The sequence below is a fragment of the Leucoraja erinacea genome, chromosome 22, assembly GCF_028641065.1.
Source record: "Leucoraja erinacea ecotype New England chromosome 22, Leri_hhj_1, whole genome shotgun sequence".
Classification (NCBI taxonomy): domain Eukaryota; kingdom Metazoa; phylum Chordata; class Chondrichthyes; order Rajiformes; family Rajidae; genus Leucoraja; species Leucoraja erinaceus.
Window position 1 is genome coordinate 29,415,628 of NC_073398.1, and position 13,670 is coordinate 29,429,297.

General features: G+C 41.1%; 1 protein-coding gene across 1 annotated transcript in view; it reads right to left on the minus strand.

The window, feature by feature from the left end:
* Positions 1–13,670, minus strand: part of LOC129707916 (collagen alpha-1(VII) chain-like) — a 260,386-nt gene that overhangs the window by 195,503 nt on the left and 51,213 nt on the right. Inside the window, 6 exon segments of the mRNA XM_055653380.1 lie at positions 193–312; positions 3,683–3,829; positions 6,532–6,648; positions 8,264–8,419; positions 10,006–10,122; positions 10,671–10,800. Coding sequence (XP_055509355.1) covers positions 193–312; positions 3,683–3,829; positions 6,532–6,648; positions 8,264–8,419; positions 10,006–10,122; positions 10,671–10,800 — 787 coding nt within the window.

Here is a 13,670-nt window from a genome sequence, read left to right on the forward strand (position 1 = left end):
GTGATCAGATGTGTGATCAAGCATGGCTTCCACCCAATAGTGTATAACGTCAGAAAGAGAACTGTTGTGGAAAGTGAGTTCCATCTCTAATAAAAATTAAGACAGACCAAAAAGAACATGCTGGGCTCAAATAACAATCTTAGTCATTTGACTGACACTCCTCATCCTAATTCGCAGCTGCATCTCCAGTACCTGGTGTGGGGCCCCACGCCAATCTATACCCTGTGGAGCCTGCGACAGAATTCCAAGTGATGACGGCACTGCTTGTGGTGATGGACGAAGCTCGTAGGGTCTGGACGGAACCTGTTGCCACTGAAAAATACAGAAAATATCGAGTTGAGACATTGTAAATGGACCAGGCCGTTCTTGACGCAACTCAACCCTTGTTCAGTTCAGTTTAGTTTATTGTCACATGTACCGAGGTACAGTGAGAAGCTTTTTGTTGCGTGCTAACCAGTCGGCAGAAAGACAATACGTGATTACAATTGAGCCATTTACAGTGTATAGATACATGATAAGGGAATTAACATTTAGTGCAAGGTTAAGCCAGCAAAGTCCGATCAAGGATAGCCCAAGGGTCATCAAAGAGGTAGATAGTAGTTCAGGACTGCTCTCTGGTTGTGGTAGGATGATTCAGTTGCCTGAAAACAGCTGGGAAGAAACTGTCCCTCAATCTGGAGGTGTGCGTTTCCACACTTCTGTACCTTTTGCCAGATGGGAGAGGGGATAAGAGGTAGTGGCCAGGGTTCAACTAATCTTTGATTATGCTGCTGGCCTTGCTCAGGGAGTGTGAGGTGTAAATGCTTTCGCTCTCCCCACGTATCATTGTGCCACACTGAACAACCATGGTCCTGCGGATCTGGCTGAGCTGGCAAACCTGCTACTGTGCCTGTTTCATGACGCAGAGTGGACCTTGGGTGGTGAATGGGCCTCAGGAAGAAGATACAGAGGGCATGTCCTTGATGACAAAAAGGCTTTTCCAACCATTCTTAAGTCTCTCACAATCAGAGAAAATTAAACACAGAAATTGCGTTTGATTTCATTTTTATATTGGCCATTGGCCCTATGGCCCACCGAGTGAGTCCGCACCAGCCAGCGATGCCCACACATTAACACTACCCTTCACACACTGGAGACAATATTACATTTATACCAAGCCAATTAACCTACAAACCTGTACGTCTTTTTCAGTGTGGGAGGAAACCGAAGCACCTGGAGAAAACCCATGCAGGTCACTGGATCATATACAAACTCCATACCTGCAGTCTGGATTGAACCTGGGTCTCTGGCGCTGTAAGACAGTGGCTCTCCTGTTACGCCACCATGCCATCCATAATTTAAGTAAGAAATTGATTTAAATAATTTCAAAATAATTCAAAAATATATTATAAGATGTTAAAATGTATTAAATTGATGGATCTTAACTAACCAAATGCCTTGATACTAATTGAGAGTAAAGAAATAAATATTTTCATCCACAATGGTATGTCCAACTCCAATGGTGAAGCTCTGCCCCTAACCTTGTCCCAAGACCAGCAAGGGATGAGAAAGCCAAATGTGCAAACACGACCTCCAGCATTGTCTTTATTTCTACTTTGGGGTGAAAGCCAAGATCATGTTGACACACTAGATGGTTTTTACTGCATATTAGTTGGTTCTCCCTGGAACTATCAGCTAAAGAGGTAAAAAATCCAGGAAACTAATTTGGTCTTTAGTTATCCATATGGAAACCCAGCAAGATTTACAGTGACACAACATGTATTTATTCCAAGTGTTCAAGAAGGAACTGCAGATGCTGGAAGATCGAAGGTACACAAAAATGCTGGAGAAACTCAGCGTGTGCAGCAGCATCTATGGAGCGAAGGAAGTAGGTGACGTTTCGGGCCAAAGTCTGTCAGTCTGAAGAAGGGTTTCAGCCCGAAACGTCGCCTATTTCCTTCGCTCCATAGATGCTGCTGCACCCGCTGAGTTTCTCCAGCATTTTTGTGTACCTTTTATGTATTTATTCCATTTGAATACGGGTACCAACCTGAAACATCACCGGTCCTTTTTCTCCAGAGGTGCTGCCTGCCTGACCCACTGAGTTACTCCAGCACTATGTGTCTATCTTTGGTATAAACCAGCATCTGCAGCTCCTTTTTGCACATGCATTTATTTAGTATATATTACATAGAAACTCACTCTCGGGTGCTTTGGACTGGCATAATTCAGGAGACCCAGTGAGAAGAATCCCGTGAGGGATGACCAAAAGGTTGGTCAAAGAATGTATAACAGTCAATAATGGGATATGGGGAAAGATCATGGTGATGGATGTTTTAAAAACTATTTGGAGGAATATGTCTTGGAGGAGTATATGTACCCAGTGTGGAGCATCACAATGGCTGTGGTGGCAGACTGAGGAAAGGAATGGTGCCGGTGAGCGGACTGGGGTGGACGCATGTGGGCAGGTGTATGTGGGAGTGATGTTTAAATGGAGTATCTACCAGTGGCCAGAATTTGAGAAGTGCTGATATTGCTGAGGGCTATACAGCTGGGGAAGGATATTGACGTAGGGATGTAGTGAGATGAGGAAGTGGGTTGTAAAATGGAGGAAAAGGATGATAAATCTTAAACCGTGGAATCGCCAAAATGGGAGGCTAAATATATATAGTCGTAGAATCATATCGCATGGGATCACCCGTCCACAGGCCGAACTGTCCCCAATCTAACTTAGTCCCATTTTCTCATATTTGGCACATAGCGGCTCAGAGGAAAGCGCTCCAGAGGGGCATTGACAACGCCTAGAGGATTGTCGGCTGCCCTCTCCTTACCTTGGAGGACTTACACAGTTCCCGCTGCACCAAAAAATCCCAGAGTATCATAAAGGACATTTCCCACCCCGGATTCACTCCCTGTTTGAACTTTTGCCGTCAGGCCTAGACGGTACAGTATGTCTACTCGTGCCTGATTCGAACTCTGAGTAAAAAAACTTTCCATTCACCCTAATCTATAAAAGCACTAAATGTAGCCGCCTCCCCTAAACATCCTGGCCACACATACTAAAGCCTGTGGTACACTGTGAAAGCGACCCCTAGGATGGTTGGGTGTTTATGCGTGCAAGAGCGTGATATTTATTTTAGTTGTTTATCTTTTAATATTTTATCTTGTATGTATCGTCAGCTTTTAGAAATGTTTGAATAGTGCACTGACTGGCTGACATTTTTAAATTTCGTTGTACATGGTTCATGTTACAATGACAATAAAGAAACTATTCTATTCTATTCTATCCCTCTAAACCTTTCATATCCATCTCCCTGTCCAAGTGCCTGTCAAATGTATTATTATACCTGCCTCAACTACTTCCTCAGGCAACCTGTTCCTTATACAGGTACCTACAACCTTCAGTGCGAAAACATTGCCATTCAGATTCCTATTAAATCTTTTGATTTCTCACCTTAAACCTACAGTATGTCCTCTCGTGCCTGATTCACCTACTCTGAGTAAAAATACTATCCATTCACCTAATCTATTCCCCTCATGATTTTGTACACTTCTCCCCTCAACATCCTGTGCTACAAAGAACAAAGCCTGCCTAACCTCTTCCTGTGGCTCAGCCCCCCCCCTAGTAGATCAGAAAGGACAGAGTGCCGATGTCCAAGAGCGGACAGTGTACTGATGGCCAGTGTCAAATGATAAAACGTACATGTTGTCGCCTTCCCAGAGGTAACTGGTCCTTCGACATCACTAAAGATGGGGTTGACGGTCACAGTATACTCAGTACCAGCTTGCAAACCACGAATCATGTAGAACTGGTAAACATTGCCCAAATTTACATTCTGCACGTCTCCATCTGTCGAAAAATAAAATACAAATGCAGCAATCATCTGAGTATTTTGCAAGGCTTTCCATTTTTCAAAGCTATACACAGAATCTGTTTCTACTTTCACTGTGCTACCATACATTATTGTCAACACAAAATGTTCCCCCAGGACAATCCATTGGCTCTATTAACAAAAAAACATGTGAATCGAGTTATTTTCTCCATTTTCTTTTCCCCTGACATTCCAAAGGCAAGAGGAAAATAATTGTAGAATAGTGGATGTACTTTTTTTCATTGTAGCTATTGTCCCATTATGATGTTTAGTTTAGTTTAATTTATTATTGTCACGTGTAACGTGCTATCCAGTTTAAAAAAAAAGACTCTACATGAATGCAATCAAGCCGTCTGCAGTGCACAGATGAAGGGTAAAGGGAACAACATTTAGTGCAAGATAAAGTCTGACAGTCGGATTAAAGACAGTTCCAAGGTCTCCAATGAGGTACAGTAGTAGCAAGGGCCGGGAGGCGAGGGGGCTAGATCATCCCTGACCCCTCTCACCCTGGCCACAAACTCTTTGAACTACTTCCCTCTGGAAGGCGACTCCGGACTGTCAAAACTACCACAGCCTGACATAAAAACAGTTTTTATCCACGAGTAGTTGCTCTACTCAACAGCCAAAAATCTGTAGCCTCCCTTTGATCTGGTATTTTGTTGATTCACATGCTTGATCAATGGTATTTTGTCATTAATGTTTTATTATTATTAATGTTTAGTGTTTTCTGAGTCATTCGTAACTGTCACTGTATGTCATGTTGTTACTTGTGGGCGGAGCACCACGGCAAATTCCTTGTATGTGAATACTTGGCCAATAAACTTACTTACTTCCTTACTTAGATAAGAGGTCAGGCCTGCACTCTAGCTGATGAGAGGGTTTAGTCTTGCTAAAATAACATGCACAATTTGGGTTATAATTGTTTTAGACAAGGTTTAATTTATTGACCAAATTACACAGTTGAATTTTTAAATCATTATGCTTCAGTATTAAATATTATATGAAATATCAAGCAATAATACATGCCAACTACTCTGTGGAGTCCCGTTGAAGGGATCTGACCCGTGGGGAGTTCTTTCTGACCGACAGACTTAAAACCATATTGAGAATTCTATATTTTGGTGGGGTTAGGCATATGGCTTTGTTCTACAATGTACACACAAATTAATGTATGTATCTATTCATTGTTGATTACCAATCTACATTATGTGAACAATTGTACAATGGGCTCTTACATCCCTGACCACTTTGTCTGTCTTATGAATTTTAGATATTTCCTTAGTGCAAATAATCATCCTTTCTATCCGCAAGCCTCAACCTGACTTATTGGGCTTTAATATCTGTGATAAGCAGTTTCTCAAATGCCAAATATTTCTGCGGTGTGTCGGTTCTGTGGTAACCCCTTTATCCTTTATTTGGGTGCTTTGTTGAGCTTAGTTCTTGAACACAGGAGACAAGATTATTTTCCCGACCCACTTGCCAAATGCCAGAGGATTTGCAAGATTTGCAAGATTTATCCGTACTATGTTTCAGCCACCTTTGTTTTTAAATATTCTGTCAGATAGGTTGTGCTTTGAGAAGACATGGAGGTTGGTATAGATTGGAAAGCCATACTATTTAGTCAGCCTACCATAAACTTGGAACCCATAGCAATCCAGGTAAGAAAGTGCAGAGCTTTCCAATGCTATGGTTGGTAAGTAACATTAAACATTAATATAACAAATATCCAGACAGAACATTGTAAATAAAAGCACTTCAATGGAAATAAACATGACAAGATATTAAATAGTTCTCAACTTAGTAGCACCTATTTTACACTTTTGAATATAAATCAAAACTGTTCCCAATATTTGCTAGTCTTACTTTGCAAGTGGCACATAACATCGGCTAAAGTATCTCAGGTCTCCAATAATTCAGTCCTAGGAGGTATAAAAGTTATAAGAGGCATAGAGGCAGGTCCTCCAGCCCAGTTTGTCTATGCTGCCCTAAGTTGGTCCCATTTGCCCATGTTTGGGCCATATATCTTTAAACCTTACATATCCATGTACCTTGTCCAAGTGTCTTTTAAATGCTATTATAGTACCTACATCATCTGCTTCCTCTGGCAACTCGTTCCATACACTTACTATCATCTGAGTGGAAAAGTTGTTCCTCAGGTTCCTATTAAATATTTCTCCTCTCATCTTGAATCCATGTCCTCTGCATTTTGATTCCCCTACCCTGTGTCCACTGATTTGTGACCCCATTTACCATAAATCTCTCCAAAGGTCTTCCTGTCTTTCAATGCCACAATTAAACAGAGAAAAGAGACTCTGTTCATTACCTCAAAGAGCAGAGTATACTATATCATTCCAGACCAGCTCACTTATCTCAAATGCAAGCATCCAGAGAAGCACAGAAGTCTTTCCTGACATTGGAGACTTGCATCTGCTTGGAGGTGAAGAGATCACACAGGATGTACAGCTGATGTTTTTAAAATAAAATCATATTTATACAAATCTATACAGATTGCACAAAGTACTATGACATAGATACTATGGCCAAGATAAGATGACAGCCATACATAGACTAAGATATTAAGGCCCTTTATCACTCAATTCCACAATGGACAATATAATCAATGATTGAAATGTAAAACTGTATTTCATAGACTCTAGAACATAATTTAAAGGAACAATACCATAAGATCCCCATGTAAGTCTGTAGCCAGTTGCACCTTTGGTCAGAAGCCACTTTGCCTGTATGGTGTCTGTAGTTGCATTCTCCAACACTAATTCCTCCACTGCTGTAAGTTTCACTGTTAAGAAAATTAAAACATGCTTTTTTAGACTGAAACCCTCCTCTTTTCAGCACAGTGTCCGTGCTTCATTTGCTCCCGATCATAGATGAGTAACATGCCTGTGCAGCGAACGCACTATATAACACCTGATCATTATTAGAGAAATGTTTATCATAAAATAAGGGACCCATCTAAAGTGAAGTCCATCATGATGAAATTTTAATTTGTATCTCTTTCTTAATATCCTGAGCCTCTGGACTGTTGCCCTCAGTAATGTTGAAGGGTGGAGTAGTGATAAGAAGGTATGTTGTGGCACATAAGATATTACAGCAATTTTCAGACGAAAGTGGAATGTTATCCGAATTTCTAGCCAATAACTAAATCACCACCACTTGAATAGATGTTCTAATCCGTATCCTATTGCCAATACCATCCTATTAATATCATAGGTTTTCTGATCAGTATTTTATTCTATAGCCAATGTAAAAACACCTTTCAACATTACATTGGTAATTTTAAAATAGTGAAGTTTTATAGCACAGGAAAACCACAATACCATAAGCAATGACTTTATGTTCATTCAAATTAAAATCCCATACTCTTTTGTATACTAAGGTTTTTAGTAAGCTAGAAGAGATTTTGAATTTAAGCAGCTCTGTGACAAAATAATGAATGCCTGTGTGAAAATATATTTCCTAGAATCTTAGGCAGTCCGGAAAGGATAAATTGAAGGAAACTCTCTGGATCTTATGCAAGATGCAATTGAATGCAAAGATAAGCACCATGCATTTCTCCAGAAGTCAATGGGGAAATCTCTCCCCTTTCGCTGTACTTACTTTTGAAAAGGAATCCCTTCCTCACAGACAACTACCCAGACCGATACAGCACATAGCCAACAAGATAATCTAACATAGTGCTGATTAATTCCTTCAGAAAATAATGTGTTGAATATTTGCCTAAGAAATGAATTCAAGCTTATGATAATAATTGTAGATAGATATATTTAATGGAATGCAACTTGCCCTGTGATGTTGTGGCTAGTCAGCTCTGATTAAAGGAAATGGCTGTGTCAATGGAAACCATGGAGACTAGAAGACCAAAGGATGTTAAAAAGGTACTTTTGTTACAACACCTGAGCAACTCGTTTGAAGTATGAGGTGTAATAAAAAGGAACTGCAGATGCTGGTTTATACCAAAGATAGACCCAGAATGCTAGAGTAACTAAATGGGTCAGCCAGCATCTCTGGAGAAAGATTTCTCCAGAGATGCTGCCTGACCCATTGTGTTACTCCAGCATTTAGTGTCTTTCTTTGAAAAGTGGGATGTTGGATATCCGAACATACACATCACTATGGCATTATCTCCGACCCCTCCCGATTGTACTCTGAAACCCCATTATATTTTTAGTGTGATACATGAGCGGAAAAACAAATTACTTCCAAGCTTCATTAGTGTTTAAATCTCCATCATCTAAACACAAAATCACGATATTTCGTATGACGTTGCAGAGCTATTCAATAAATGACATGCTCATTGAGGCTAATTTTGCACAATTTAAAGTCTAACAAGGCTGCACTTAGCACAGGTGGAAAGACAATCTCATATGTGGTAAACTTTGAGTGATTCACTTTACATGTTCTGCTGGTGGTTGTCACAGGTTCACTGGGCCCCTCAGAATACACGGCATAGATGCTGATGGTGTAGTCTTTGTCCTCCTGCAGATTGTCTATCCGGTGAAACGAGACATCTCCTTTGACATTCTGTTCATAGGTCAACCCAGGCCTGTTGGCTGCAGGAGAAAGTGGTTTTAATGCAGGTAAAGTACTGCATGGATCTCATTTCCACCAACTACCCTATCTTGTTTTAATGGTTGTGTTATCCTGATGAATAATCTTGAAAGTCATATTGTTGATAGAAGTTCATTGACATTAGGATTTCATTAGGTTTTCCATTTTTTGGAAAAAATGGGAATGTCTGCCTCCTTAGCTTTTACAGTGCATTGAGTTTAAGCTCCATCTATGCTGCCTTGGCTTGAGAATTGAGGAATTGGCGAGGCTATGACATTCAGCTTCAGTTTCACTGTATTGAGAAAGTGAACAGTCAAGCTGTGTGGTATGGTTTGAGGTGGGCGCTGAGTAATGGTATATCATGGTGTGATGTGCTGTGTGGTGTGTAGTATCAGTCGGCATATTGTGGCATGTATGCGATTCCATAGCATGATGTGTACTGTGTGCAGTGGGGCATGGAGATACATAAGTGCATCCATGAGACTCTGCAATGGTGGTCCACACTCTCATTGTTGACTGCCTAATGCTCACTAGTTAGATCAACATTTCTTGATGTCCCTGTTTAGAAAGGGCATTATTAGCTTAATCAATGGAACAGTTAATGCTAGTAGGTTGTTGAATGAAAGTGCCAAAAGTCTTTGCCAAGCACCATGTTTTGGGAAGAAAGAGCTTCCCATCCAGATCTCTTTTTAATATATAAAACTATGACAAAGAATAAGCATAGGTTGCGTTCACTAGTTTTTTTCCTTAACTCTATCCACATTTAAGTACTTACACTATTTAAACAATGGGTAAAGATGACATGGGCAATACTACTGGACTAATCAAACCCAGGTTATTGATTAGAAACTTTAACTAGTTAGAGGAGCAGAGCTCAAAGTCAAATGGACTTCTCGTTGAGTGATCTTTCGAGGCCAGAACCTCAGCATTTTGCCTTTACATAAAAGATAACTAAAACTGATAAAAGGAGGTAATTGTTGATGACTAAAGGTATTGCTCTCTCTCCATTGTTATGAAATCTCTTCGTTCTTTTTCCAAACTGAGCTGTTTCTAAGTTTTAGAAACTAAAACAGAGGGGTTCTGATGCCATCTCAATCCATGGCTGTCAAATGACTCAGTATCTCATCCTGTCTCCCACCCTCTGATCCCCTTTAACTCCAAATATAGCAGCTGTTCAACTCCCTCTAAGTTTTCTATTCTCCTCACTTTTTAAAGGATTTCCCCCTTAAAACCCCTGTCTCTTGCCATGGGAACAATCTTCCTGCTTCAGATAGTTCTCAATATCTGGTAAAACCAAGTCTATCCAGTCTATAAGACATCCTGGGTATGTGAGATTCTCTATGGCAAACCCAACCTCAATTTGGGCGCTAGTGGAAGTGTCCAAGCTACTTTCAGGCTGAACAACATCCTTGCTCTGTCACTCGGAAGTTAGTCACACGAGGCAGGGCATCTGCTCAAGCCACATACCCTGCTTTTCTTTCTGCCTGCTGCACCTACACCATGTCAATTTCTATTTCTATTTCTATTACTTTTCTGTAAATGTCTCTTGCCATGGGGCTTCAGATAGTTCTTATCTGGTAAATCTTACATCTGGGTATGTAGATCTTGTAACCCAACAAGGGCGCTAGTGGAAGTGTCCAAGCTACTTTCAGGCTGAACAGTCCTTGCTCTGTCACTCGGAAGTTAGTCACACGAGGCAGGGCATCTGCAACACAGAAGCAAGAAGAACATAGAAACTATCTGGAGATTCAACAGAAATAAATTATTTGCTGGTGCTAAATGCAAGCAAGCGTACTGGTCGCTGGTTGCATTTGCCTCCTGTACATGGAATTCTGCTGAAGTCAAAGGAATCAAAGATTATGGAGATGAATACACGCAGTGACTGACTTTATCCCCACTTGCTTAGCACCATTTAGGGTCCTGTAGCTCCAAAGGTTGAAAGTTTCATTACAAAAGGTGCTCTTCATTGTCTTCAGATGCCCCATGCATTTTACATGACTTCCCAGTATCTCTTGATTCCATTAATATTGCCTAGTTACCCTGCACATCTTGCACTATTGTCTGTTTTCATATTTTATGCATGTATCCAGTTATTTTAAGGCACTGTTCTACAGGTCTTTGATTTCATTCCTCTCTAGGTTGGCTCCAGTTTGAACTTTAAGTTCTTCAGTATTAGGATCCCCACTCAAAAAAAAATAGTTTATCTTAACTCTCCCATCCAACCCACTCAACCTCTTGGATATTTTTCCTTACTGGTTTTGCCACTGGTACTTGTATGACCCCCGATTTCATCAGCATACACAGCCACCACTGTGAAGGAATACTTTGTTCTGGGCTTTAGGTCTGCCACCAGTATTGTGCTGACGTTACCGTCCATAACAATCTGCATCAGAAACAAAGAAGAAATCACAATAAGTGCATTATTGACAGAGTAACACTTCAAAACAAGTTTACAGTATTTAATACATTGGGCAAGTGGGTCAAGTGGTATTGGAAAGGTTTAGAAGCATCTGGGCCAAGTACAGGCAGGTGGGACAAGTGTAGATGAGGCATCTTGGATGGCACAACCAACCGTAGGCCCTGTTTCCGTGTTGTATGACTCTCAGTCTTAACAGCAGGGCCAATAAATCCATTCTCATGAGGCAGAATAAAACAGTGCTGTGCATTTGATACTAGATTTAACCTGGAATAGAGCAGAATTTGTGGGTCTCATGGTGTTTGATGGAAAATTTGACATTTGGAATTTCATTAAGGCTGGAAACACAGTTCTAGCTTAAAACTTTACAAAGTAGTAGGGGATATTGTTTACTATTAGCATTTATAACCCTGCTTTCTCTGAATCCAGGGAGGAGATAAACAATCAAACTGCATTCTTTGGCAGGCATCTACACATTACCCTTCAGCCCCACTGCCGACAAACTGCTCACACTTCAGACTTTTTTTGCTTCTTCCATAAATTTTATGCACTAAAAAGTGACTTCACCAAACACTAGTTGCTGTCATGGAGGTAGACATCAGGAATCTGAGTCATCACGAGCAGCCATGGGAACTAAGAAGTAGGAGACATTGATGGGCTTATCACTGAAGAGCACATCCTGTGAGAACCTTCCCCTCATCAGCAGATCTCTCTGAGGAGCAATGTCTCTGTACGTTACACTTCAATCACACAACCCTCACTGAGACCTGTGACCTCCTGTGACCTCCAAACATGGGCTTGCATACATGCCCGGATTGCTTTGCTCATGGGGTTCAAGATCTTGCGACTTCCTAGCCTCAGGATCATTCCAAGGTGATGCCACTAAAATACATCATATTTCTCAACCTGCTGCTCGTTGATGCATTAGGGGAGGTAATTACCCCAGCTCCACACTCAGAGAGAAGACTATCTACTTATTCTTTCAGCCCTTCGGACCAGGTCGAGTGGTCCCAGTGATTTATTACCATTGCAAGCTTCCCCGAGTACAGGCCTTCCTAGACTGTACTCCATTCAGAACTACTCTTTGAGATCTGAAGAAGTCCAAGGAAGGGTTCCCACCTGAAACGTCGCCTAAAGATTCCCTCCACAGATGCTGCCTGACCCACTGGGTTCCTCTTGTACTTTGTGCTTTGTTCAAGATTCCAGCATCTGCAGTCTCCTGTGCCTCCTAGTCTTGTAATAGCTTTTCTTGAACCAATAGCACTCTCCATTAATTGGAAGAATGCAAGTAATGAGCATGTACCCCTGTGTGCACTGGCTCCTGAGATCACTGTTACTAGGTCTAAGTTAGCAGCAAGGCGATATTGCAATATATCAACAAAATAGTGTATTCTGGAATTGATTACTACAACTGGAAACTTGATAAATCTCCTTTGAGAAGAATGTGATCTTTATGGGGCTTCTTGGCATACTACAAAACACTGTTGGAACACGTTACAAAGTAGTAAAGAGTTCTCAGGCTAAAAGCTGCAGTAAATCAGAAAGAAGAGATTAGTTAACACCAAACGAGAGTATTAGTGTGAACAGATTTGTGTAGGGTCATAAAACATAGGATAATCAAGCATAGGAACAGGCCCTTCAGGCCACAATGTTCATGCAGATCATAATGCCAAGTTAAACAAATAATTTCAGCCCGCATGTGATCCATATCCCTCCATTTCCTGCGTGTCCATGTTCTTATCGAAAAACATCGTAAATGTCACTATTATATTTGCCTCCACCACCTCCCCTGGCAGAGTGTTCCATGCACGCATTACACTCTATAAAAAACATGCCCCGCATATCTCCTTTAAACTTTGTCCCTCTCACCATAAAGTTTTGCTCTCTAGTCCTTGATATTTCGATCCTGGGAAAAGAATTCTGACTGTCTACACTATCTATGCCTTTCATATTATTAGTTTGCTTTTTTATCAGGTCTCCACTCAGCTTTGGATGTGCCAGAAACAACAATCAAATATTTGCCAGCCTCTCCTCATAGGTAATTCCCTCTAATCGAGGCAGCATTCTGATAAATCTCCTCAGCACCCTCTCTAAAACCTCCACATCTTTTCTGTAATTGTGGCCAGAACTACGCACAATACTGCAAATGCAGCCTAACCAAAGTCCTATCAAGCTGCAACATGACTTCCTGACTCTTATACACAATGCACAGATGAAGGTAAGCATACTATACATTACATTACCATTACATTAAGTATGTAATGTTGAGGCTCTATAAGGCGCTGGTAAGGTCGCATTTGGAATATTGTGAGCAATTTTGGGCACCATATCTGAGGAAGGATGTGCTGGCTCTGGAGAGGGTCCAGGGAAGGTTCACAATAATGATCCCAGGAATGAGTAGGTTAACCTATGATGAGTGTTTGTCGGCACTGGGCCTGTACTCGCTGGAATTTAGAAGAATGAGGAAGACCTCATTGAAACATGCAGAATAGTGAAAGACTTGGATAGACTGGATGTAGAGAGGATGTTTCCACTAGTGGGAGAGTCTAGGACTACAGGCCATAGCCTCAGAATTAAAGAACATTCTTTAAGGAATGAGATGAGGAGAGATTTCTTTAGTCAGAGGGTGGTAAATCTGAGGAATTATTTTCCACAGAAGGCTGTAGAGGTCACGTCAGTGGATATTTTTAAGGCAGAGGTAGATAGATTCTTGATTAGTACAGGTGTCAGAGGTTATGGGGAGAAGGCAGGAGAATGGGGATAGGAGGGAGAGATAGATCTGCCATGTTTGAATGGCAGTGTAGACTTGATGGGCTGAATGGCCTAATTCTACTCTT